The sequence below is a fragment of the Camelus dromedarius genome, chromosome 1, assembly GCF_036321535.1.
Source record: "Camelus dromedarius isolate mCamDro1 chromosome 1, mCamDro1.pat, whole genome shotgun sequence".
NCBI classification, from domain to species: domain Eukaryota; kingdom Metazoa; phylum Chordata; class Mammalia; order Artiodactyla; family Camelidae; genus Camelus; species Camelus dromedarius.
In genome coordinates, this window is record NC_087436.1 from 35885309 (window position 1) to 35909568 (window position 24260).

A 24260-nucleotide genomic window follows, 5' to 3' on the forward strand; every position below is an offset into this window, starting at 1 on the left:
AACGTCAAACTTATTAGGCACTAAGATCTCTCTCTTTTTTTTACTCAGCCTGTGGCTTTCTCTGTGAAGCACATAAAATGGGAGCAATATTCACTTTCACTGTATTCTATATTTTGACTGTTATATGACTATAAATGTGAATTGATCATCAAAAGTATAATCTACTGTAGAAAACATACAGTTTTCACAGGTGGTGAGCTTGTAAGGCATCAGCTATATTAAGCTATATTTAAACAAAGTTTCTAGATGTAGATGGTTCAGGCAGCAAGTCAAGTGATTCTTTAAACACCTGTAAAAGTTAAAAATCTAATTTAAAAGCAATGAGGGTATAATTTATTCATGAAACTATCCCTATAGGATTCAAAAAAAAAAAAAAAAACCAGACACAGCAAAAGGTTTTTGATGTGCTGTACATAGCATGTATACAATATTAATCGCATAGCATGAATGTCTTTTATTAAACTGTAAGGAAGCCATAAATGAAATGGCAGACAGGATTTGTAAAGCTGTGCATGTATACATATTTCATGCCCATTATGACCAATTCAGTTGTATAAAAAGAAATTTCACTTTGAATTGACAACTTTTGGATTCATCTCCTTCCTAATCTCCAGTTCTGACCCAGCTTTATGATAGAAAGAAAGAAAAAAAAATGCTGGGACTACTATTGTTCAGTGTGTTTGACCTTTAATATTTTTAAGAATTCTGGCAAGAAGTTAATACTAGGCAAACTAAATACAATTCTTGCTTTTAAATAGAAAGTCACTCCTTAAGGATTCTTTTGAAGTGAATAAAAATATGCCAAGGGGCTACTTTTGCTACCACTGAAAGAAGGTCTTGTCCGAATGCCAAAGAGTTTAAGTAATTTTTCTTTAATTCTGAAGAAAAAGAGAAAAGGACTAATTTATGATTTGGAACTTCCACAATGATAAAAGTGGCATATGTATTATATCTAATTTTTTTTTTTTTGGCTTCTAAATGAAGAAGGGAACTTTCCTACAAATATAAAAGCAAAACCCATTTTCCAGATTTTAATAGTAAAAATGGAGCTAGCTATTATTAAAGCATACCAGAAATAATACTTCAAGGTTAAAAACATAAACAAAAGACAGCCCTGCAAATATTAATTCTTTTGACTTTCCTTTGAAGCCTAAGGCAAGGTTAGATTCTATTTTTAAATATCTAAAATATACCAGAGGTTAAGATTCGGTTTTTAAATATCTAAAATATAGTAGAGATTATATTTAAGAATAATTTAATGACTGCCTTGCAACACTAAACAATGAATTTTATAGACTTTTAGTAACATTTTAATACAGTGAAACCTTTGAGAACTCAGAATTACTGTCATCTGGGGATGACAAATGAGAGCATTCCTACGTCACCATCGAGCACTGAATGACAAACATGTGGTGCTTCTGCCCTTAGTGTTAGATTTCTGGGTCTTACCTAAACACCTGAGTTCAATCCCAACCTACAATGAAAGGGCACAGTAATTAGCTATGCTTATTTCCTAACTAATCATTCTACTAGAAATGCTAAGTTCACTATTTTTTTCTTTTTAATTAAACAAAACTTATATTAAAAAAATTAAGTTGTACACAAGGAACTAGAAATTACCTTAATAAATATACTAAAATATGGGTATTATGGAGATAGTTTGTAAAGAAACATCAGCTTTACACACCTGAAAGTAACAAAAAAAATAGTATACATCTTTAAAAAGAAAGAGATTACAGATGTTTATAAATGTAAACAGCTGAAATCAATACTGCATGTAACTATGAAATATAGTTTGAATTGAAAGAATACATCATCAAAACTAAAAACATGACCTACACATGAAACACTCATGAGTATTCCTAAAATCTAAGACAAAAAATATAGAAAAATTAAGCAAAATGTAAAATTTTTATATTAGAGATCAATTAAATTGGATTGGCTGATATATAAAAACACAACAAAAATGATTTATTGACCACTTGCTATGTGTACTAGGACAAGTATACATATGCACTTATGTGAATCATCTCCTCTATTCTAGACAAAAGATCTATTAAGTGGAGACCTTACAAACTGTTCTTAAAAGAAGAAACAGTTTTCACTTGTATCAGTGGCATACTTTTTATAGATAGATCAATTAAGACTATTATTAGAAATTAGCCTAACTTCACCTCAAATAACCAGACATTAATATCCAGCTCTACTAGTATCTATACAGAATTAATAGTGTGCTTTACACGTCTTTTTAAAGTCATGAGCCTCTCAAGTTGGTAGAATCCCCCCAGTTTGATCATTCTTTTGATGACGAAGAAGCACATATGAAATGTTTGTGCAAAAATTCTGGAGAATCTGCATGAGTCAACAGAAAGACTAAGAATTTGGAAGAAGAGAAACAAAGTGGAAGGTTAAAATGCTCAAATCAGCATTACTACTGGACTGAGTAATTTTTCACAGATACACATTTAGCCTGGACACCAGGCTTGGGGACTAGATTATCAGGTAGGTATTGATGAACTTGTTGCCTTGATATATTGCTTCCCTTTATAAAGGGGCCTCAGTACTTAATACTTTTGGTTATAAAATGCTACACTAAGTTTGCTGCCAGCCAGCCTTTCATTCAACATCCATCTCCTTTCTAACTAATGCTTCTTGTAATCTGACAGCAGTTTTAAACACCTGGCAAGGAGTCAGTACTATAGGAATGGCAGCACAAGGTGTTCTGGAGGATGATTTGCTTTGGTGTAAACATCCTATCTAAAATAGCCTTCAGGTAAGCTGAATTAAGGTTCTTTTTATTGCCAATTTAAGGAGAAGTTCAAGTTTGGAAATTTAGAGCATGTTTACATTTCTCTGTAACTTTATACATTATAACTTACTTTCCTAACAAAGAGTTTAGAAAAAAAGTGGGCTGATGCATATTTCTGTTTTATGACTTTTTATCCTAACACTTCCAGAATCATAGACATTGAACTTGACTAGCTGTTCCTAAGGAAGCTGAAAAGCAGGAAAACCAAAGGTATCAGGAAGAAAAATCCCTGGGCTGGGAATCTCTGAGCAGGTAAAACTTTCATTTCCATTCAGTGAAAAACTGTTAAAGTTTGCTAAGGAGAATTTTATTAAAACCCAAATTCTATGAACTGTCAGTCTTTCAAGGTTCCCATTCCTCTGTTGCCATGATTAGGATCTCTAGGCAACAGTAGCAAGGACTGAGACACTGACCATGATCCCAAGATGCCAGGTCTCTGGAAGCACTGTAAGGAAAACAGCCAAGTTATATATCCCTGGAGGTCCAACCCCTAAGAGATTCCTTGTATAATTAATCTAATCTATGACAGGTATATAATCACACAGATTTTTAGCACCAGTAAGGATCATAAAGACTATATTCCCACTCCCTTATTAAAATATGAGAACTGAGCTCTAGATATGATAACTAATTTGTCCAAACTAATACTGTAGTAAACGGTCAAGAAGGGACTGAAGTCTAGGTCTTGGCTTTTATCAAACGATAAGGGGGAAGGAGAGGGGTGGCGAGCTTGCTTAAAAGTTACAGTCTAAATATCTGCTTTTAGTGTATTCTGACTTTTGTGCTGAAGGATTTTATCATGATTCATTTACAAGGTGGCCACATTTTAGCCATGTAACAGAGCTGCAGAGATAAGGTACTTGCCGTCAGGGCTTATATTCAGTTACAAGTGATAATTTGGTTCAGAAGACATAATTCACCTGATTTTCACCATTTTAGCCATTCATATTAGGTACTGCATCTCATGGCAGGTTTAATGTGCTGATGTTGTATAAAAGACATCTTTAATAATCCCCATTAATCCCATTCACAAAACATTTTTGTCCAAGAGCTCATGAGGCAAATCTTAAAGTCACAGGAAGTAGTTTATTTGGTATTAAAATCTAAATTTGCTTATCTGATGCATACATGTCAGCTTTATACAAGGTACTGTGGTAGCAGGCACTGACTGAGGGATGTTTAAGGGTGGATAAGCCAAAAATGTGTCAGCCCTGTACAAATGGGAAGGCTGTGTACATACAAGGATCCCGAGCTGAAGGGGTGAATAAGGACTTAATGAAACAGGAACTTTCATGAAAGTTCTCGTTTTGCTTGACAAGCGTTTTGCCCTGGTAGAAATCTGTCACCAAGTGAGACATCTTTCACCTTTTTCTAATTCACGTAACTGTGCTCCACAGCCTAGCTAGCAGTAGCTTTGGACACCAATGCCACCTATCTTTCAATAACACAAATCTGACCACAACATTTCTTATTAAGTTCTTTAATGGTTCTCCACTGCTTAAAGGCAAAAAACAAGTTCAGATGATGTCCAAGGCCCTTCACACCTACTTTCCCTGCTTGATCACCTACCACTTCCACTCGCAGACTCTTTCTAGCCATATTTCAACCTTTAGCGGAACCTGGAGCACACTAAGTCCTTTCGTGCGCCTGCCTTTCTGTATGCCAGGGATGCTCCCTTCCCCGCCCTGCTCTACTCGGGGAACTCCTATTCACCTATTAAGATGCATATCAACTGTCCCCTCCTTTAGTCCCAGTTAATATGAGTTATACTTCCTCTTCTTTCTCCTATAGTACTCTGCACATCATTATATCATGCCACATAAATACACTACAGAGAACTTGGTTTTTTATGTGTCTTTCCCTCTAAACCGAAAGTCTTATTCACAATACCTGAGAAATACAGTAAATGAATAAAGGAAACCAGTTCCTAACTTCAGGTGGCTTACATTTTTGTGAAAATGACATCAAGGTAGCTAAAGACAATAACTACATATTGAAAAGTACATATAAAAAATATAAAGATGCTTCATATTTGCTGTTTAGTTTGCTAAGTCAGTGTCCACAAGAGTAAGCAAGACTTTATCAAAGATTCAGAGATGTCAAAAGGAACTATAAAAGTTTTAAAGACTCTTCTGTTGACTCAGAGGCATGAAGAGTCATTCAGGAGGAGCTGAAAGATTTGGTTTCTGAGTCCTGAGTTTGTCACTTATTTGCTGTGGACTTCAGACAAATCAATTGCTTTTGCTTGTCTAGTCCTTTTGCTACAGCACTGTTCCCATAGCTAGGCACTCACATAGATAACACATACAAAAGAGTTTAAAACTATTGTCACTTTAGTGAAAGCTAAAACTGACATTTTGTTCACAGAATGACTCGGAATCAACACATAAATCTATCATTCATCCAACATTAATGTCCACTGATTCTGTGGACAAACTGGTTGCTCTGCTAGACTTCTAAGAAGTACAAAACCTGATTTCTGTCATAAAGAATTTTATAGTTTGTTTCGGGAAACATGAGGTGGCTGGTTGCTCATGTTAAAATAACTACAAGGAGAAATATCCTAAGAGCTAAACAACTGAAACAGAATTCAGTATAAAGGAGTTCAAAAGGAGAAGTCATTTCTGGATGGGGTTGTCATGATGGTTTAATGACAAAGCATTGATTTCAGTGGGCTGGGTAAGCAAAGAATACTTTGAAATTCTGGGGTATAGGTATAGAATTTCAAGGATAAGTGCACAAGAAAGAGTAGAGAGAGAACAAAGATCTCCAATAAGAACAGCAGACCAGCTGGTTATAACACCCTGTTTTCAAAGGGCAGTTTCTGATCAGGCAGGACAAGGAGGTTGCAGGCATGTCTACAGGAGGCTGCTAAGTACTGTGTGCCCTGCTTCACCTTGAGACAGGAACACTGCTGCTAGCTGCTCTCTCGACACAGAGAGCCTGAGACCTGGCCAAAAGGTGTGCCGTCCCATTTTGGATCTTTGGTCTTATCTCAGATATGTTGTTAGACTGATCATATAAAGAGTCAATCTATACTGGATCCTAATATATTGATCCTGATTTTTAGTTTAGGGAAAACAGTCACAAGAGGCTTCATGTAGGAAGAGCAGAGAGAGCCTACGTGGTTGTAACTGCTCCTTCTGTTTTCACTGTGTGGGGGCGACGAGAGAGGATGTCAGAAGGACTATTAATCAGCAAGACAGAAAAGTAACTTAAGTCTTTCTCTTTATTAGCTATAATAGCTCAAGCACAGTGAAAAGAAACCTTCTTGAATTAATGAGGCACACTGGAAGGTGATTTCTTTATGTCAAGCTGGCATGAAGACCTTGAACGATTATTAGACCCAGGAGGGCATAGACTACAAAAGGGGATTCAGGGCAAGACACATCACTTTAGTGAAACAGAGACAAACAGACGAAATTTAGATGCAGCTAACGCTTTTTGAAAAATTAATGTGAAATGTATTTAACTCTAACAAATTGCTTTAGAAAGATTTTTTTTTTCTAGAGCTAGATTCATGATTACCCTAAAAATCACCATATTAAGAAGACTTTTACATTTTGAAGAAAAGGGTAAGAAGCAAACTCAATTATCTAGCTCCAGATAAATTATCTGGTTATTGAGACGATGCAAAACGTACTCCATCTTGTAGTAACATCATCCAATACTGTTGTGGTAAATATAAAGATTGAACTGATAAAAGGAGGAAACAATGAAGGGAAATAACACTTATGAAGCACTCTTTATGTGTCAGGCCTTGTTTCTTGGTGCCTTCATATTTATCATCTCATTTAACCCTCAAAACAAAATTCTGTCACACAGATATCTTACAAATGAGGAGACTGAGGTTCAAAGAAGTTAAATAACTTGCCTGAAACAATCCTGAAAGAAAAGAGCTACAATTCAATTAAAAGTCTACTCAACTGCGACATTAAAAATTCTTTTCTTCCACTTTATTGCCTCTCTTGAAAGTTGAATTCACAAATCTTGATATATGAAATAAATGTTATGACCGTCCATATTATTTGTAAATGTATAGTGGGTACCTGGCTCTTAGATATTTTCAGTTTTACTTAGTGAGATAATCACTAGAAGGTGGATAACATCCAAATGCAAATAAACATTCAACTCAAATTTTACAGACATCGTCAGCCTATGTCAGCATATTCCTATACAGAGAGGAAGTTATGTATCTTATTCATGTCTCTGTTCTCAAGCACATAGTGCACAGGGAATGGGTTCAGTCATGACTTTCATGTACATATATTTGTGATTGCTGATTTCCTGTCAGTGGGTAAGATAAAAGTTTCCCTAAAGTAACTAGGATAGTTTGATATAAGACAAATAAATGGAGTGGAATCTGCTACAAGTAACTGAAAAAACAAAAATCAAAGCAAGAGAAAACAATAGCTATAACCAAAAAAGACTTCTTATTTCCTCCTGAACTGAATTCCCAACCACTTTTAAATGGCAACATGTTTTTCCATTGACTGGGAGCTACAGCCAAGAAGCCAAAGACAATGAGGTTCTGGCCACCGGGAGAGCAGCGGGCCGCAGAGATGGCTGAGGGATGCCGCCTGCTGCAGCCACTCCTTAGAGGCTTGCTCCCTAGTGACCACATTCCCCGTTCAGCTGGCGACAAACTTCCTCCTGGGACTCTCCTGAGGGTTAGCAAAAAATGCTTCAATTCTCTGTATACCCTCTCCAGGGAGAGAAAATGGAGTAACTCAGTAGTGTATAATGAGCTACTTCAAACACTGGGCCTGTGTAAGCTTTTATGGAACAATGTTGACTAGGAAAAATAAAGCACCAGGTGAAAAGAAAAATTTTTTAAAAGTAATCCCCCCAGCTCAGTCTTTTAATGAGTGCCAGTAATTATCTCCATCCCAATCGTTCTCTTCAACTTTTTAATTAAAAATAAAAATAAAAATAAAATACTCACTACAGTTAAAATAAAGTTTGTTTCCAAAAAAGAGTGTCAGCAATTTCCTCATCTCCAGCTCACCTTGCCAAATGCTTGTCCATATAACTAAGAGTGTACAGCCAAACTAAATTAATCTCATGTAACACTGCATATACTACTGTCCTGTGAAGACAATTAACCGAGTCCATAGTTTCATTTTTATACCACAGAATGGCCACAGAGACACTCCAGCTCTGAGAAAGTAGCTGTGACCATAGCAGGGAGCACGGCTACAAGAGGATTCCTCTCTGACTAATGAGAATAGGAAGTCTATTCTTCAGAAATATAGGTAAAAAATCTTTTTTCCCTTTCTCCAGTTTATTAAGTGTTTGCTAGGGATGTACTGTGGAGAAGCTTCTATGCTGAAGGATATGGCCTTGCTGCAGAAGGAAATAAATTGGTTACATTAGTGGTAAAGAACTGAGCCTGAGGAGTCAGGAGACTGAGTTTCTAGCTTTGAATCTATTTTACTATTTAAAAACATTTCAAAACTAATTTTGGCTTTCAAACATTGCAGCACCATTTTCATTCTGATAGAAAGAGGAAAAAAAAGATGAGAGAGATCTTATACTTTATGTGAAGCTAAGTTTAATCTGTCTTAAATTTCCTATTTATTAATTTTAAGACTTTAAAAGAGAGAATGGTTCTCTTCAAACAATAGGGGACCTATGTGAATTACCTAAATATTCAGACCAAACCGTCACACAGAACAAAATATGTGGAACAAATCTGCTTTATCCAAACTGAAAATCCTAGAACTACTACGACATAGCTCTGGAATAAATGTCCATGAAGTTGTAATAAAATATTCTGATTATAATTCGGATCACAGGAGGATAACCTTCCCTCTCCCAAGCATCATGGGACACAAAAATGTAAATTGAGGGACAGAATTTTCTGCTACTTTTCCAGTGACTATTTTTAGAAGCTCTGATATAAAAATTAATCTGAAATGAGTATGCTTATATTTCAGACTGAATAAGGCATGTACTACGTAAGAACTAGCAAGTTGCTACAATAATTCCTGGCACCAAATGAGTTTTTTCCTTTCAGCCAGACAGGACCTCATTGGCTTTGATTTTTGTTTTGCACTTCTGTGTTACTACTATGAATTACTTCAAAGTGAGGAGGGCATATTTATACCTAGCTAACTGCTCGTCCACTTCACTCAACTCAAGTGAAAGATTTATGGTTTCTTCTCCTAGCTGTTTCCTGTAAACTGACATATCATATACAGGATGCCAGCCCTGGTCTCACATCAAAAACTAAATTCTAGAAATGCTGGAGCAGTCAGTTAGTAGGAACTATATGTTCATTTTAACTTAATGGATAGTTATGCCAAAGAGATACTCTGAAATAATAAAGATTATTTTAAAGGTGAATGCACTTCAACTGTTTTTCAAGCTGCTTTCTGCATGGCTTTTCCCCCTCTAATGGAATTTAAAAACTGAAAGGGGAAAATCAAATATATATTGCTCAGCTTAAAAAAACAAGGAGTAGATTTAGAATTTATTTTGGTTGTTGTTATTAGCTGTGAATGCACGATGTACTAAATCCAATTCCACATGTATATTTACCTACAGGACTCTCTGAGTACCACAAATGATCTGTTATGTATATTAATTGGTTTGGTTTTTACAGAAGACAGATAAAAATAGCAAGAAAATCAGATTGTGGAATCCCAGTCTGCTGAATAATTCAGATGCAAAGAATCTACAACTTTGTACTTTAAAAAGTATTAATTTCCCAGTACAAACCATATCAGTGGTATTCAGAAGATATTTTTATGTGGAGGAATACAGTCTGAACTTTTCTTTAAAAATGCATGTAGAAAAGATGCACAATTATTTTAAAATAAAATTTCGTAAATAAAAACAGCCTAAGTGAAGAGTCGCTGAGGAGAGAAAAAAATGTTCATTTGCCACACTTACAAGTTTCACATTTTCACAGAGGTCTTGCTGTACTTGTTGAGAGTATATTTTTACTATTAAGGGCAGACTGGCTGTCCAATTAAGTTTTTTATGAGAGAATCTTTGTAGATTGAGATTATTTTTCAAAATGATAAAAGATGACAATAATACAAGCTCTTTGCCAAGTCCTTTGTATTGTACAGAGCTTTCACGACATCCTAATCTCATTTTTATGATCTTTACGATAAAACGGTACAGGAAGTTGTATATCATTTCCATTTGATAGGTGAAGAAACCCAAGTTCAGAGAAGTGTGTAACTGGTTGGAAGCTGGGCATGAAGCCCATCAGTAGAATCTTCAACTTCTAAGTCCAGTGTCCTCTCCACTATATTATGCTACTTCTCTAGAGACTACATTTTGAGAAATAGTAAGGGCCAAGTAAAAACAATCGAAATATAATAGAGGCCAGGTAAAATGCAATTTAGTTTAGTGATTACCTGTCATGTAGTACATTTTCTGTTTTAAGATTTCTTAATATATAGTTATTTTAAAACAACTGGCGTCAAGCAGTCCTTTTGGTGGACCCCAAGCCACTGCTTTCCTCACACCAAGGTATTTTGAGGGGATCTATCTTACCTCTGCTCCTGAATATGTATCTGTTTGGAGGATGAGTTCATTCAGATCAACATCATTACTGATTGGCATAGAGTGAAACTGCAGGTTAAATATTTCCCTTCTTGTTGCTGCATCTGGTAAAGGCACATAGATGATTCTATCAATTCTTCCAGGCCGCAGCAAAGCCTATAAAGAAGATGGAGCAACACAGATGAACCAAGCTCAGAACTGACATTCCACATGGAAGGTACCCAAGGAAAGAGGATGTCCAGAATCTCATGAATAACTATTACCCATAATTAGTAAATAAAACCAGTACTAGAGATTCCATAATCTATTTCAGAGGTTCAAACAATGTTAGAGTACTTTTGAAAACAGAAAAGCAGTATTTCTTAAAGGCTTTTTTTGCTCCTCAGCAACTGTCAGGTCAGTAAAAGATGACTATTCTCTTTTAAGGAAATGTGTACATGGCTTGTATTCATCTTATTAAAAAGACATTAAAAGACTTTTCTTGGGGTACCTTCCTGCAATAATTCTTAAAATATGGTTAAGCTGTTTCAAGAGCCCCCAAAATAGGCACAGCTCTGATTAAACAATACTTCTAGAGCTGATGATAGTCAAATGAATTTCCCTAAAATTTTACTGGAGGTTAATGCCTAAATTATCTTAGAGCTAATGAAGTCATCTCTTCAGAAAAAATTATTACATATGTATTATATACCAGATATTGTTCCTGGTGCTAGGAACCAGCATGAGTAAGATGGATATGCGTAAAACTGTAGTGACAGTTACACATGTATGTAAGTATACTAGTAATCTCTGAATTGTATAACTTAAGTGGATGAATTTTAGGGTATGTGAATTATATCTCAATAAACCTATTAAAAGAGATATAGGTCTAAAATGTGTGTGTGTGTGTGTGTGTGTGTGTGTGTGTGTGTTTTGAGGGAATGGGGCAGCTTTTAGTTGGGATGATGAGAGAAAGCCTCTCTAAGGAGGTAGCTTATGCAGATATCCAAAGGAGTCACCATACAAAGATCTACGGGAAGAGCATTCAAAGTACAGGGAACATCAGGTGCAAAGGCAACAATGACTGGTATGAGCTAGGGAAAGAAAATAACCCAATAAAGTGAGAAAACGTAGGAAATGAGGTTAGAGAGATAGTCATAGGGAGGTTATAAGGCCTTAAACAACATGGTAAAGAGTCTGGATTATATTCTAATTGCAGTGAGAAGCCAGTGGAAGGTTTTAAGTGGGAAGGTGAAATGGTGAAATATACACAAAAAGATCACTCTTTTGGGACAAAATCAAAAGGTCTAACATATGTGTAATTAGAGTCCAAGAAGGAAAGAAAAGAGAAGATGGGGTAGAAAAAAATATTAGGAAAAAAAAAGCCAAAAATGCTCCCAAATTAGTTAAAAAAAAATTAAGTCACAAAATCAAGCTCAGTAAATTTCCCACAAAATAAATACAAAGAAAACCACATAAGAACACATTGTAGTCAAACTGCTGAAAACCAAAGATAAAGAAAATCTTAAAAGCTGCGAGAGTGAATACAGGGAACAATGATTTGAATCACCAATGACTTTTAACCAAAACAACAGAGTGCGAAAACCAGAACAACATCTTTCAAGTGCTGAAAGAATAAAAATGTCATTCCAGAATTTTATTCCCAGAGAAAATACTCTTCAATAATCAAGGAAAAATAAGGTCACTTTCAGATAAAAGAAAACTAAGGAAATCTGTTTCCAGCAGATCTACACTACAGAAAATGCTAAAGGAAGTTCTCCTGGTTGAAAGGAAATGACATGAAATGGAAAACTGAATTTCTAGGAAGAAATAAAGTACTGAAAATGAAATTCCCAAAAATGTAGACTCCTTCCCTCTCCCAGAAGTTACTCTACTTGCTGGCATAATCAGAAGTAGCACTTCTTGAATACTTAAGAGATACACACTTATAAATAGTGAAAAATAGCACATTTCCCTATGTGTACTTATGAATATGAAGTATCCAGAAAGAAGGTGGGATAGAAGTAAATACAGAAAAGTAAGGAAGACAAGAACTTAGGCATGAACACCTTTAATTATAAAACCTGAAACAAACAAACAAACAAAAATCCTGAAAATGTAGCTGGGACTATACCTAAGACACTACAGAAAATACAAATACTGAAACCTCATATGGTTGCTCTGTGGGAATTAGTTCTTAGGAAACTGGCACAAAAAATGATAATACTCTGTGAGTAATAAACTGTCCTCTGTCTCTGACTCAAGAGTCTCATGCCTTTCACCAGCTTCCATGAAAATTGTGGCAGGCTAACTAGTTACCGTTCAAATAGGGTAAAGCCTCAGAACCTTCATATTTCTTGACATGTATGTTACTCATAATGGAAACTCAAAATATAAAGCAAATATTGCCAGGACTAAAAGAGATAAACATATAACTCTAAAATTGTAATAGGATTTTTTAACATTCCTCTTTTAGCAACTAAGAGAACTAGAAAACACACCAGTAGAGAGGATCCAACAAGACTATCAATCATCTTGACCTAATTGCTATTTATTTATAGACCACTACATCCAACAGCTGTGCAACACATATTCTTTTTAAGTGCACTTGGTATATTCACCCATATGATAATCCATAAAACAAAACTCAGCAAATTCATAAGTACTGAAATCACACAAAGTGGAGCTCTGACTGTAAGAGGGAGTTAGACACGAATAAAAATAAGACATACAAGAAAACCCCAAACATATGGAAATTAAATAACATACTTCTAAATAAGTCATAGGTCAAAGAAGAAATCGCAAAGGAAGTTAGAATATTTTTCTAACATATGAAGATTTGTGGAATATTGTTAAAAGTGCTTAGTGACAAATTTGTAACTTTAAATGCTTATAGCAGGAAAGAAGGCTAAAATCAAAGACCTAAGTTTCAAGAGTATGTACAAGGAATGAAAGTAACCTAAGTGTCCATCAGCAGATGAACAAATAAAGATGTGGTATACACAGATACAATGGAATATTACTTAGCCATAAAAGGAAGGAAATACAGCTGCTTGCAGCAACATAGGTGGACCTAGAGATTATCACACTAAGAGAAGTAAATCAGAGAGAGAAAGACAAATACTACACGGTATCACTTCTATGTGGAATCTAAAAAATAATACAAATGGCCTTATTTACAAAATGGAAATAGACTCACAGACATAGAAGACTAATGGTTATCAAAAGGGAGGGGGGAGGGATACTTAGGAGTTTGAGATTAACAGATACACACTACTACATATAAAACAGATAAATAACAAGGACTGACTTATAGCACAGGGAATTATATTGAATATCTTGTAATAACTTATAATGGAAAAGAATCTGAAAATGAATATATATGTATAAATGTATATACACACACATATATAAAACTGAATCACTTTGCTGTATACCTGAAACTAACACAACATTGTAAATCAACTCTACTTCAATTAAAAAAAAACAGTAAGTACAAGGAAGGAAATAATGAACTTGAGAGCATAAATCAATGAAATAGGAAACAAATAATAGAGAAAATCAACAAAGTCAAGGGAGGTTCTCTACAAAGATTTTTAAGAATTGATTAAATTCTAGCTAGACGAAACAAGAATAAAAGAACAAATCACCAACATCAGAAATCAAAAGGGGCTATCACTACAGATCCTAAAGATAGCAAAAGGATAATAAGAGAATATTATAAACAACTTTATGACAATAAAAAAGAAACAAATGCCTTGAAAAAGCCAGTTATAAAATGGACACAGCATAAAACAGAAAATCACAATAGCCCTTTATTTTTAAAAACTGCAACTGAACTGATTGAAAAACTGAATCATTATGACCAACCTTCCCATCAAGAAAAATTCAAGCCCAGATGGTTTCCCTTCTGAAATCTACCAAAGAAGCAATCACATCAGAATTATATAACCATCAGAATATAGAGGAGGAAACACTTCTCAACTTGTTTCATAAGGCCAGCATAATACTAATTCTAAAACCTGACAAAGATATTACAAAAAATGACAACTACAGATTAGTGACACCCTCATAAGCATACATCTAAAAATTCTTTGAAAATATTAGCAAGTAGAATCTAACAATATATAAAATGGATAAATCATCACAATCAAGTAAGAATTATCCCAGGAATGAAAGGTTAGTTTAACACTCAAAATCCAATGAGTATAATTTAACCATAGCAACAGAATTAAAGGAGAAAATCTGTTCCATCATTTAAATATGTGCAGAAAAAGCATATGACAAAATTTAAGATCTAGTCATGATTAAAAAAATCTCTCAACAAACTAGAAATGAAAGGAAACTTCTTCAATACCTACAAAAACCTATAAGTAAAATAATAATTAATCTCAAAATTTTGAATGCTTTCTAACCTAAGATCAAGAACAAGGTAAAAACTCACCACTTCTACCAAACATTGTAACAGAGGTACTAGCCTTTGCAATAAGGCAAAACCAGGGCAGGGGGGATTTGGAGGAAGGAAGTATAGAACTTGCAAGAGTAAAAAGTAAAACTATCCTTATTTGCAGATGACATGATTGCTTATGTAAAACTCCTAAGGAATCTACAAAACAGCAGCAAGATTACAGGAGACAGGTTTAATATTAGAAAAATTGTATCTTTATATATTCAGCAGCAATCTAAACAGAAGAATGAAGTTAAAAAATCTACTTTATGGAAATACGTAAAAAACAAACAAAGGAATAAAATTAACAAAAGAATGCTTCATTAAAAACTACAGAGCACTGTTGAGAGAAATTAAAGATCTATACAGAGATTAACCACATTCATTGGAAGATTCAATATTATTAAGATATTCATTCTTTCCAAATTTATCTACAGTCTCAATGCAATTCCAATCAAAATTCCACAAAGACTTTAAAAAAAATGACAAACTGATTATAAAATGTATATAGAAATTCAAGTGACTGAGAATTATGAAAGCAAATCAAAAAAGGAACAAAGTTGAAGGACTTAAACTACTTGGCCTCAAAATTTATAATCTTAAAGAAATAAGACTGTGATAAGTCTAGAAGATAGAAATACAGATTTAAAAAACAGAATAAAGAGTCCTTATTGATTTTTATTTTTAAGGTATTCAATGAGGAAAGTAAAGTACTTTAAGAAATGATGCTTCAACAATGGAATATCATATTTTAAAAATGAACATTGACCCTTCCCTCACCCCATTCTCAAAAATCAACTTGAGATGGATCATAAATCTCAATGTAAGAGTTCAAACTATAAACTTCTAGAGGGAGTATAAGAGAAAAAAACTGATAAACCTGTCTTTTAAAAATTAAACCATTTTTCTCTTCTAAAAACTTCAAGGAAAAAAAGCAAGCCACAGACTGGGATAAAATACTCACAATGGGCAGGTATATTTGACAAAGAACTTGTATCCAAACACATAAAGACCCCCTAAAATTCAATGGTAAGAAAATAAACAACCCAGAAGAAAACAGGCAAAAGATCTGAACAGATCCAGACAAAGGAAACTATAAAGTTGGCAAGTAAGTAAATGTTGAGTAAAAAGATACTCAACATCATTGGCCATCAGATCAATGCAAATTTAAACCACAGTGAGATGTCATTATAGGGGAGGAGGGGATAGCTCAGTGGTAGAGCGCATGCCTAGTATGCATGAGGCCCTGGATTCAATCCTCAGTACCTTCATATAAGCAAACAAACAAACCTAATTGACCCCAGCCCCCCAAAAATCCCCCACAAAAAACAAAAAAGAAAAGAGGTATCATTACATTCTCATAAGAATGACTAAAATTAAAGACACCAACAATAACAAAGACTGAACAAGGATTATAGAGTAACTAGAACTTATACACTGTTAATGGGAACATAAAATAGTACAATCAGTTTTCCAAAGTGGTTGAGTGGTTAAGAGACTGACAGTTTCTTAAAACGTTTAACATTCTCCACTACAACAATCCAGTTATTCTACTCCTAGGTATTTATCTAAGAGAAACAAATACATAATCCATGCAGACTTATACATAGATGTTCATGGCAGCTTTATTCAAAATAGCTCCAAACTGTAAATAATCCAAATGTCTACCAATTCATGAATGGATAGACAAAATACGTATTTACATATAATAGAGTATCACTTGGCAATTAAAAAAGAACTATTGATATACTCAATAACATGCATAAGTCTCAAACTTCTGTTGAGCTAACGAAACCAAACATTGAAAAGTACATACTATACAATTCCACTTATACAAAATACTTAAAAAATTTGGTCTAATCTGTAATTATAAAAAGTAGACAAGTGGTTGTTTGGAGTCTGGGGTAGAGGGAAAGATGGATTGCCAAGGAGCAAAAGGAACCTTTTAGGTTGACTGAAATGTTTTATTACACTTTGATTGTAGAGGAAGTTTCACAGGTTTACATATATATTTAAATTACTTGAATTGTACACTTCAAATTGGTGCAGTATATTGTATGTAAATTATAACTAAACTAAATAAAGTTGATTAAACTTGTACTTGTTAGGTTCTCAGTATTATAAATCAGTAAACTTAAGGGCATTAAGAGATGTTTTCATACAGCCAGCATAGTACTCAACGGTGAAAAATTCAAAAGCTTCCCACTAAAATCTGGGACAAGACAAGGCTGTCCACTATCACCACTCCTATTCAACATAGTCTTGGAAGTCCTAGCCACAGCAATCAAGCAAGAGAGAGAAATAAAAGGGATCCAAATTGGAAAAGAAGAGGTAAAAGTGTCACTATATGCTGATGACATGTTACCACGTATAGAAAACCCTAAAAGGTCCACACAAAAACTACTAGAGCTGATCAAAGAATTCAGCAAGGTAGCAGGTTACAAGATTAATGTTCAAAAATCAGTTGCATTTCTTTACACTAACAATGAATCAACAGAAAAAGAAAGTAAAGGAACAATCCCCTTTAAAATAGCACCCAAAGTAATAAAATACCTAGGAGTAAATTTAACCAAGGAGGTGAAAGAATTATACACAGAAAATTATAAACCATTGATGAAGGAAATTAAAGAAGACTTAAAAAAAAAAAAAAGGAAAGATATCCCATGCTCCTGGACTGGAAGAATCAATATTGTTGAAAATGGTCACACTGCCCAAGGCAATCTACAGATTTAATGCAATCCCTATAAAATTACCCAGGACATATTTCACAGAACTAGAAAAAATCATAATAAAATTTATATGGAACCACAAAAGACTTAGAATTGCCAAAGCATTACTGAAGAGAAAGAAAGAGGCTGGAGGAATAACTCTCCCAGACTTCAGACAATACTATAGAGCTACAGTAATCAAAACAGCATAGTATTGGTACAAAAGCAGACATATAGACCAATGGAACAGAATTGAGAGTCCAGAAATGAACCCATAAACTTTTGGTCAACTGATCTTCAACAAAGGAGGCAAGAATATACAATGGAATAAGGACAGTCTCTTCAGCAAATGGTGTTGGGAAAACTGGACAGCAGCATGTAAATCAATAAAGCTAGAACACTCCCTTACACCATACACAAAAATCAACTCAAAATGGATCAAAGACTTAAACATGAGACAAGACCCAATAAACCTCCTAGAAGAAAAGATAGGCAAAATATTATCTGACATACATCTCAAAAATGTTCTCCTAGGACAGTCTACCCAAGCAATAGAAATAAAAGCAAGAATAAACAAATGGGACCTAGTGAAACTTACAAGCTTCTGCACAGCAAAGGAAACCATAAGTAAAACAAAAAGACAACCTACAGAATGGGAGAAAATTTTTGCAAATGAAACCGACAAAGGCTTGATCTCCAGAATATATAAGCAGCTCATACAACTTAATAAGAAAAAAACAAACAACCCAATCCAAAAATGGGCCAAAGACCAAAACAAGCAATTCTCCAAGGAAGAAATACAAATGATAAATAGGCACATGAAAAAAATGCTCCATATTACTAATTATCAGAGAAATGCAAATCAAAACTACAATGAGGTATCACCTCACACCAGTCACAATGGCCATCATTCAAAAGTCCACAAATGACAAATGCTGGAGAGGCTGTGGAGAAAAGACCCTCCTACACTGCTGGTGGGAATGCAGTTTGGTGCAGCCACTGTGGAAAACAGTATGGAGATTCCTCAAAAGACTAGGAATAGACTTACCACATGACCCAGGAATCCCGCTCCTGGGCATATATCCAGAAGGAATCCTACCTCAAAATGACACCTGCACCCCAATGTTCATAGCAGCATTATTTACAATAGCCAAGACATGGAAACAGCCTAAATGTCCATCAACAGATGACTGGATAAAGATGTGGTATATTTATACAATGGAATAGTATTCAGCCATAAAAACTGACAACATAATACCATTTGCAGCAACATGGATGTTCCTGGAGAATATCATTCTAAGTGAAGTAAGCCAGAAAGAGAAAGAAAAATACCCTATGATATCACTTATATGTGGAATCTAAAAAACAAACAAACAAACAAAAAAACAAAGCATAAATACAAAACAGAAAGACTCACAGGCATAGAATACAAACTTGTGGTTGCCAAGGGGGCGGGGGGTGGGAAGGGACAGACTGGGATTTCAAAATGTAGAATAGATAAACAAGATTATACTGTATAGCACAGGGAAATAAATACAAGATCTTATGGTAGCTCACAGCAAAAAAAAAAAAATGTGACAATGAATATGTGTATGTTCATGTATAACTGAAAAATTGCGCTCTACACTGAAATTTGACACAACATTGTAAAATGACTATAACTCAATAAAAAATGTTAAAAAAAAGAGATGTTTTCAGATCTTTTCTGTTTGGAAAGATTATCCTTTTCAACTATGCAGTTTGGGAAAAGTCACATAAGTGGTCACTAAGAGAAAGAATACTTACTTAGCAAGCTATAACAGATCAATTTCTATGAGTTGGTCATGAATATGGATGACAAGTATCACAACCATTTCAATCCCATAGTTAGCTCTCCTTTTTTTTTTTTTTTAAAAAACTATCTTATATTTATGTTTAGAGTTTCAAATAGATTGTTAAAAATCATGGAATCAGTATCGTCACATCTCATATCAATGTTTCATAAAATACTCAGGTAAATGTTACCAGATGGAAAAAAGGGTTTTCTTGTTTAAGTTTAGAAGTCCTGGGTAGAAATAAAAATTGAACAGGTTTCTAAATTTAGGAATTTCTGAAGCCTATACTAATGGGTATTAAAAATCTCCAAGAGAAAGCTGCAGTAGTATATAGGAATTCTGTCTCAAATTCTAACCATGAAACATCTCAAAAGCTAATATGACATTTCCACTTTGGAAAATGCTGCTATATACTTTTTTTGCACACATCACAACACCTAGAACATGGTACATGTTTACCAAATATCTATTAATTCTTAAGTCACATATAAATCAGCAAGCAAATAGTCAATCAACAAACACACAGTAAATAGTGCCTTTGTTTAAAAATGAAGTCTTTAATTATTTTCGGAATATTCCCCACATTTAACGTTAATTCATTAGGTAGAAATGATGCATGATCAGCTTCCCTGAACTATACTTTATCATAGAATTCAAAACTGCATTTCAATCATGGGGATCATTTCTTCCCACGTAAAACAAATACATACAGGATTGAGAAAATTAGGACGATACCAGTAAACATGGTTTTTCAAATTATTGAAAATGTTATCTAAGATGAGTAGCACTAATATTTATATAGCCCTTAAGAATCTATAAAGCAATTTTCACATAGTGTATTTCATTTAATATTACTCTAAATCCTGTGAAATAGAGATTGTTATACACACATTAAGAAAAAGAATACGAGGCCCAAGATCATACAGTAAATGGCAGAAACTGAACTGAAAGCAGGGGGTTTCTGCATGTTAAATCAGACCTTTTTTACTTTACTATCCTGCCAGTACAATATGATACTCAGCATAAATGGATAAAGGAAAAAAAATTTCTTGATCTGAAGTATAACATTGATAACAAAATAAATTTAAATCATTCTTTCATCAAAACAATTATTACACACCTACTATGTGCCAGGCTCTGTTTTAGTTGCTATGGATATAGCTGTGAATGGATTGGTTATTTTTTTAAGGCTGAAGTTATCCTTTTCACCTTTCTGGGAAAAGTAACTGTAGGCTATTTTAAAATTTCCTTTCTAAAAGTTGAAAGAACACAGTAAAGGATACAGAGCAGACACGTCATCTAAGTCACTGGAACAGCACTCAGCGTGCATCTGTGCCCTCCCCCTCCATCCCTCCGCCACAGTTGTAGCTATCCCGGGGGCCCTGCAGGTTGAGCACACTTCAGTGACTGTAACATTGTCTGGGCCAACAGCCAGCTAGGCTTTTTCTGGCCTGATTTTGTCAGTGAAAGTTAGCTCAAAAAAAGGTAGGAAAGAGCTTTCCTTCCTGTAAAATCCTGAATGAGTTAACACCCTTCCTAGAATTTCTTTAAAAATACTGTTCTGCCATATTAGGGTGGAAGAATGTATTCTGAATGATGGCATGTTCTGTTATTTTAAGATCACTATATGACAACTCTCAATGAAGAAACAAGCCCAGGCTTCCTAATACTTTGAACCCTTCAGACCTCAAGGTCATGGACACTGCAGTCTTACATGAACTCTATTAAAAAAAATCATAAGGCAAACTGCCTTTTCAGGAGGACTGATTCAAGACCTTGGGCAAGTCTCCATTACCTCTAACAGCATCAGTTTCCTCATATGTGAAAATAATGGTGGCTCTTTAATCAGAGAGGAGGCCCATGTGCTTCTGACAAGAATCCCCTTCAAAATACACAAGATGAGAAAACATTCCCACACAGTGCTGTAAATAATTCCACTGAGTTCAAGTGAAATCTGCATGTGCACCCTAGACTAAGAATCTAATAAGATGACCTTTAAATGGGACTTTCAGACCCAATTCCACATTATTAGCATACCCAAGGCAATGCCCACCACTTACATGACATGGTCTTTACCAAAAATGTGTTATTACTATTTTAGCAATTACACTACTTAATTAAACTACTACTACTATCTTGTCTTCTTCTGATCTTTACAAAATGAACTCAACAGCATTTCTGGTATCTCATACTAAGGATTCTTACTGATCCAACCCTATACCACAGTAACACAGCTATCTTTTCTTTTTTATAAATTCTGAAGTTCAACACTTGTAATTTCATACTCTATCAATGTCAAAATCTAACTTAATTAGCACAGAAGTACTTGTTCAGAGCAAAGCATTGAAATAGACACTTTGAAAAATCACATTCTACTGGACCCCACTCACTTAAAATGATCAACAAGGGTGTGTATGTGAGTGTAGCAAACACTTTCTTCTATAAAGAAAAGCAGCACTGAGCCTCTACATTTTACTGTAATGAAAACATATCAGTATGTCATGATTCATGGAGAGAAAAGTTCTAGAAACTGGAGAGGTAGATCCTTGGTAACAGCTCTGATTTATTTCAAAGATACCTTAGACTTATTCTAGGCATCTTTCTCTCCCTCTAAATTCAACCAATTAATAGGCATGGCTAATGTTACCTCTTAAATCTTTCTTGAAACTTCTACTTCTACCTCATCTTCTTTATTGAATATTTGTGTGCTTGTTTACTGTCTGTATTTCCCAACAGATTATAGGCAGTATGTAATAGCAGGTATTATATTCTTTTATTCAATACTGTAAACTCAGCAATAACACATTGAAGACATTCAATACATGTTTACCTGATGAAGCCAAGCCAACATAATCTTTTGTCTAGAATGTCGTTAACTACCTTTCTGGTTGTTTTTCTGCCTGCAGTCTTATTCTCTCCTTCTTCTCCATCTATCTACATCACTGCCAAAGCAATCGTTCTAACTGCAAATATTGTAATTTTCTCTTTTCTAATCATTTAATGGTACCTCAAGGGAAAAAGTCAAACTCAGGCACAGTATTTCAGGCTTCTAATTTTGGTGTAATTTACCTGCAGCTACTTTTCCTTTCTCATCCTGTGGCTGTAAGAGCATCTAAGTACTCACAGTTAGCCAAACTCCATGCTGCTTTCTGCATCTTTGCCCTCACATATACTTCTCTCTCTGCTCTAAATGACATTTCATCCTAGTCCATCAGGCAAGCTCCAGCTCGTATTCAAGTTTCAGCTTAAAAATCTTCTTTTTTTATACAGCCTTCTGTGACTCTTCTGAGTACTGTGTAACTTATAATTTGGCATACAAGTTAAAAGTGAGGGCAAAAAAAAAAATCAGCCTACCTGGGTTAAAATTCTAGCTCCAACATTTATTAGCTGTGTGTTTAGACAAATCATTTAAACCTCTTGGTACTTTAAAATCCTTAACAGTTAGTATCTACTCAGAGGATGATTGTATGAATTGCATGATAAAATTTACATATCAGCACAGTGCTTGGCGCATGGTGTGTATGCCTCAATTTGGATGCTATTATCATTGTTACTGTTCCTGCATAATTATTCCAGGTACTTGACTGTGTTCCTTGAATATAGGGAATGCTACTTATCTTTGGATCCTAATACTTGGCACATGGTAGACATTAATGTTCTCTGAATGAATGAAAGAATGAATGTTCTAAAACCATGAAATTAGAATAATGATAGACAAGTCAGTTTAAAATACAGATTCTTGATTTATATTTCTAAATCTCATTGTTTAAAAAGGACTGCTATTTAACAATTCTCTACTTGCCTCTTTCTCACCCTGCATCTTATCATAGCCTCTGAAATGGTCAATTCATAGCCTTTTGAAATAGAGAAAGGGAAGTTACAGAAATGCTTGCTCTCTTCAATAGGAATTTGACAAAGGAATCACTAAAGAGAGGAGGTCCTAGAGCATGCCTGCGTTTATTAAATCTTTTCATGTTGTTGATCCACATTATTCAGCTTAGAGATGAACACAGCTGAATTCTGGAAATGTGTTTTTTTTTTTTTTTTTTTGCATTGTTTGATTTTCACTTCTCTAACCATTAGCAATGTTGAGCATCTTTTCATGTGCCTGTTGGCTATCTGTACATCTTCTTTGGAAAAATGTATATTCAGGTCTTCTGCCCATTTCTTGATTGGGCTGTTTGTTTGTTTGTTTCATTATTGAGTTGTATGAGCTGTTTGTATATCCTGGAAACTAAGCCCTTGTCAATCGCATCATTTTCCCATATTGTCTCCCATTCTGTAGGTTGTCTGTCTTTTCATTTTGTTTATGGTTTTCTTTGCTGTGCAAAAACTCTTCAGTTTGATTAGGTTCCATCTGTTTTACTTTTGCTTTTCTTTCTTTTGCCTTGGGAGCATGATCTAAGAAAATATTGCCATAATTTATGTCAGAGAATGCTTTGCTTATGTTCTCTTCCAGGAGTTTTATAGTGTCATGTCTTATATTTCGGTCTTTAAATCATTCTGAGTTTATTTTTGTATATGGTGTGAGTGAGTGTTCTAATTTCATAGACATGTGGCTGTCCAGCTTTTCCAATACTACTTGTTGAAGAGACTGCCTTTTTTCCACTGTATATTCTTGCCTCCTTCATTGTGGATTAATTGACCATAGGTGTGTGGGTTTATTTTTGGGCTCTTTATTCTGTTCCATTGATCTGTATGTTTGTTTTGTGCCAATACCACACTGTTTTGATCACTGTAGCTTTGTAGTGTTGTCTGAACTCTAGGAGGGTTCTAAATGTTTCAGGAATACAATTTCCAACTGAGCAACTTTTCTGTGCAAAGCACTATGAGCAATACAGAGCAGCATATGACTTGGTACTAACCTTTAAGAAATTACACTTTAAAAGTGAAGAAAAGTCAACATACAAAGAGCTAAATGCAGTAAGTTTTAATCAATGGGCTAAAACAGTAGTAAAAAATATGAAAAATACACAAGTAAG

General features: G+C 34.7%; 1 protein-coding gene across 4 annotated transcripts in view; it reads right to left on the minus strand.

The window, feature by feature from the left end:
* AFG2A (AFG2 AAA ATPase homolog A) overlaps window positions 1-24260 on the minus strand; it is a 303934-nt gene that overhangs the window by 57962 nt on the left and 221712 nt on the right. For 3 of the 4 annotated variants that reach the window (XR_010376820.1, XM_064476207.1, XM_010985561.3), the window contains exon 15: window positions 10322-10486. The exons of the other annotated variant lie outside the window; for it this stretch is intronic. Coding sequence is in view for 2 of the 3 variants with exons in the window: in XM_064476207.1 (XP_064332277.1) it covers window positions 10322-10486 (165 nt within the window). In the remaining variant the exon portion in view is untranslated. The remainder of the gene's footprint in view (window positions 1-10321; window positions 10487-24260) is intronic. 4 annotated transcript variants of the gene reach the window in all.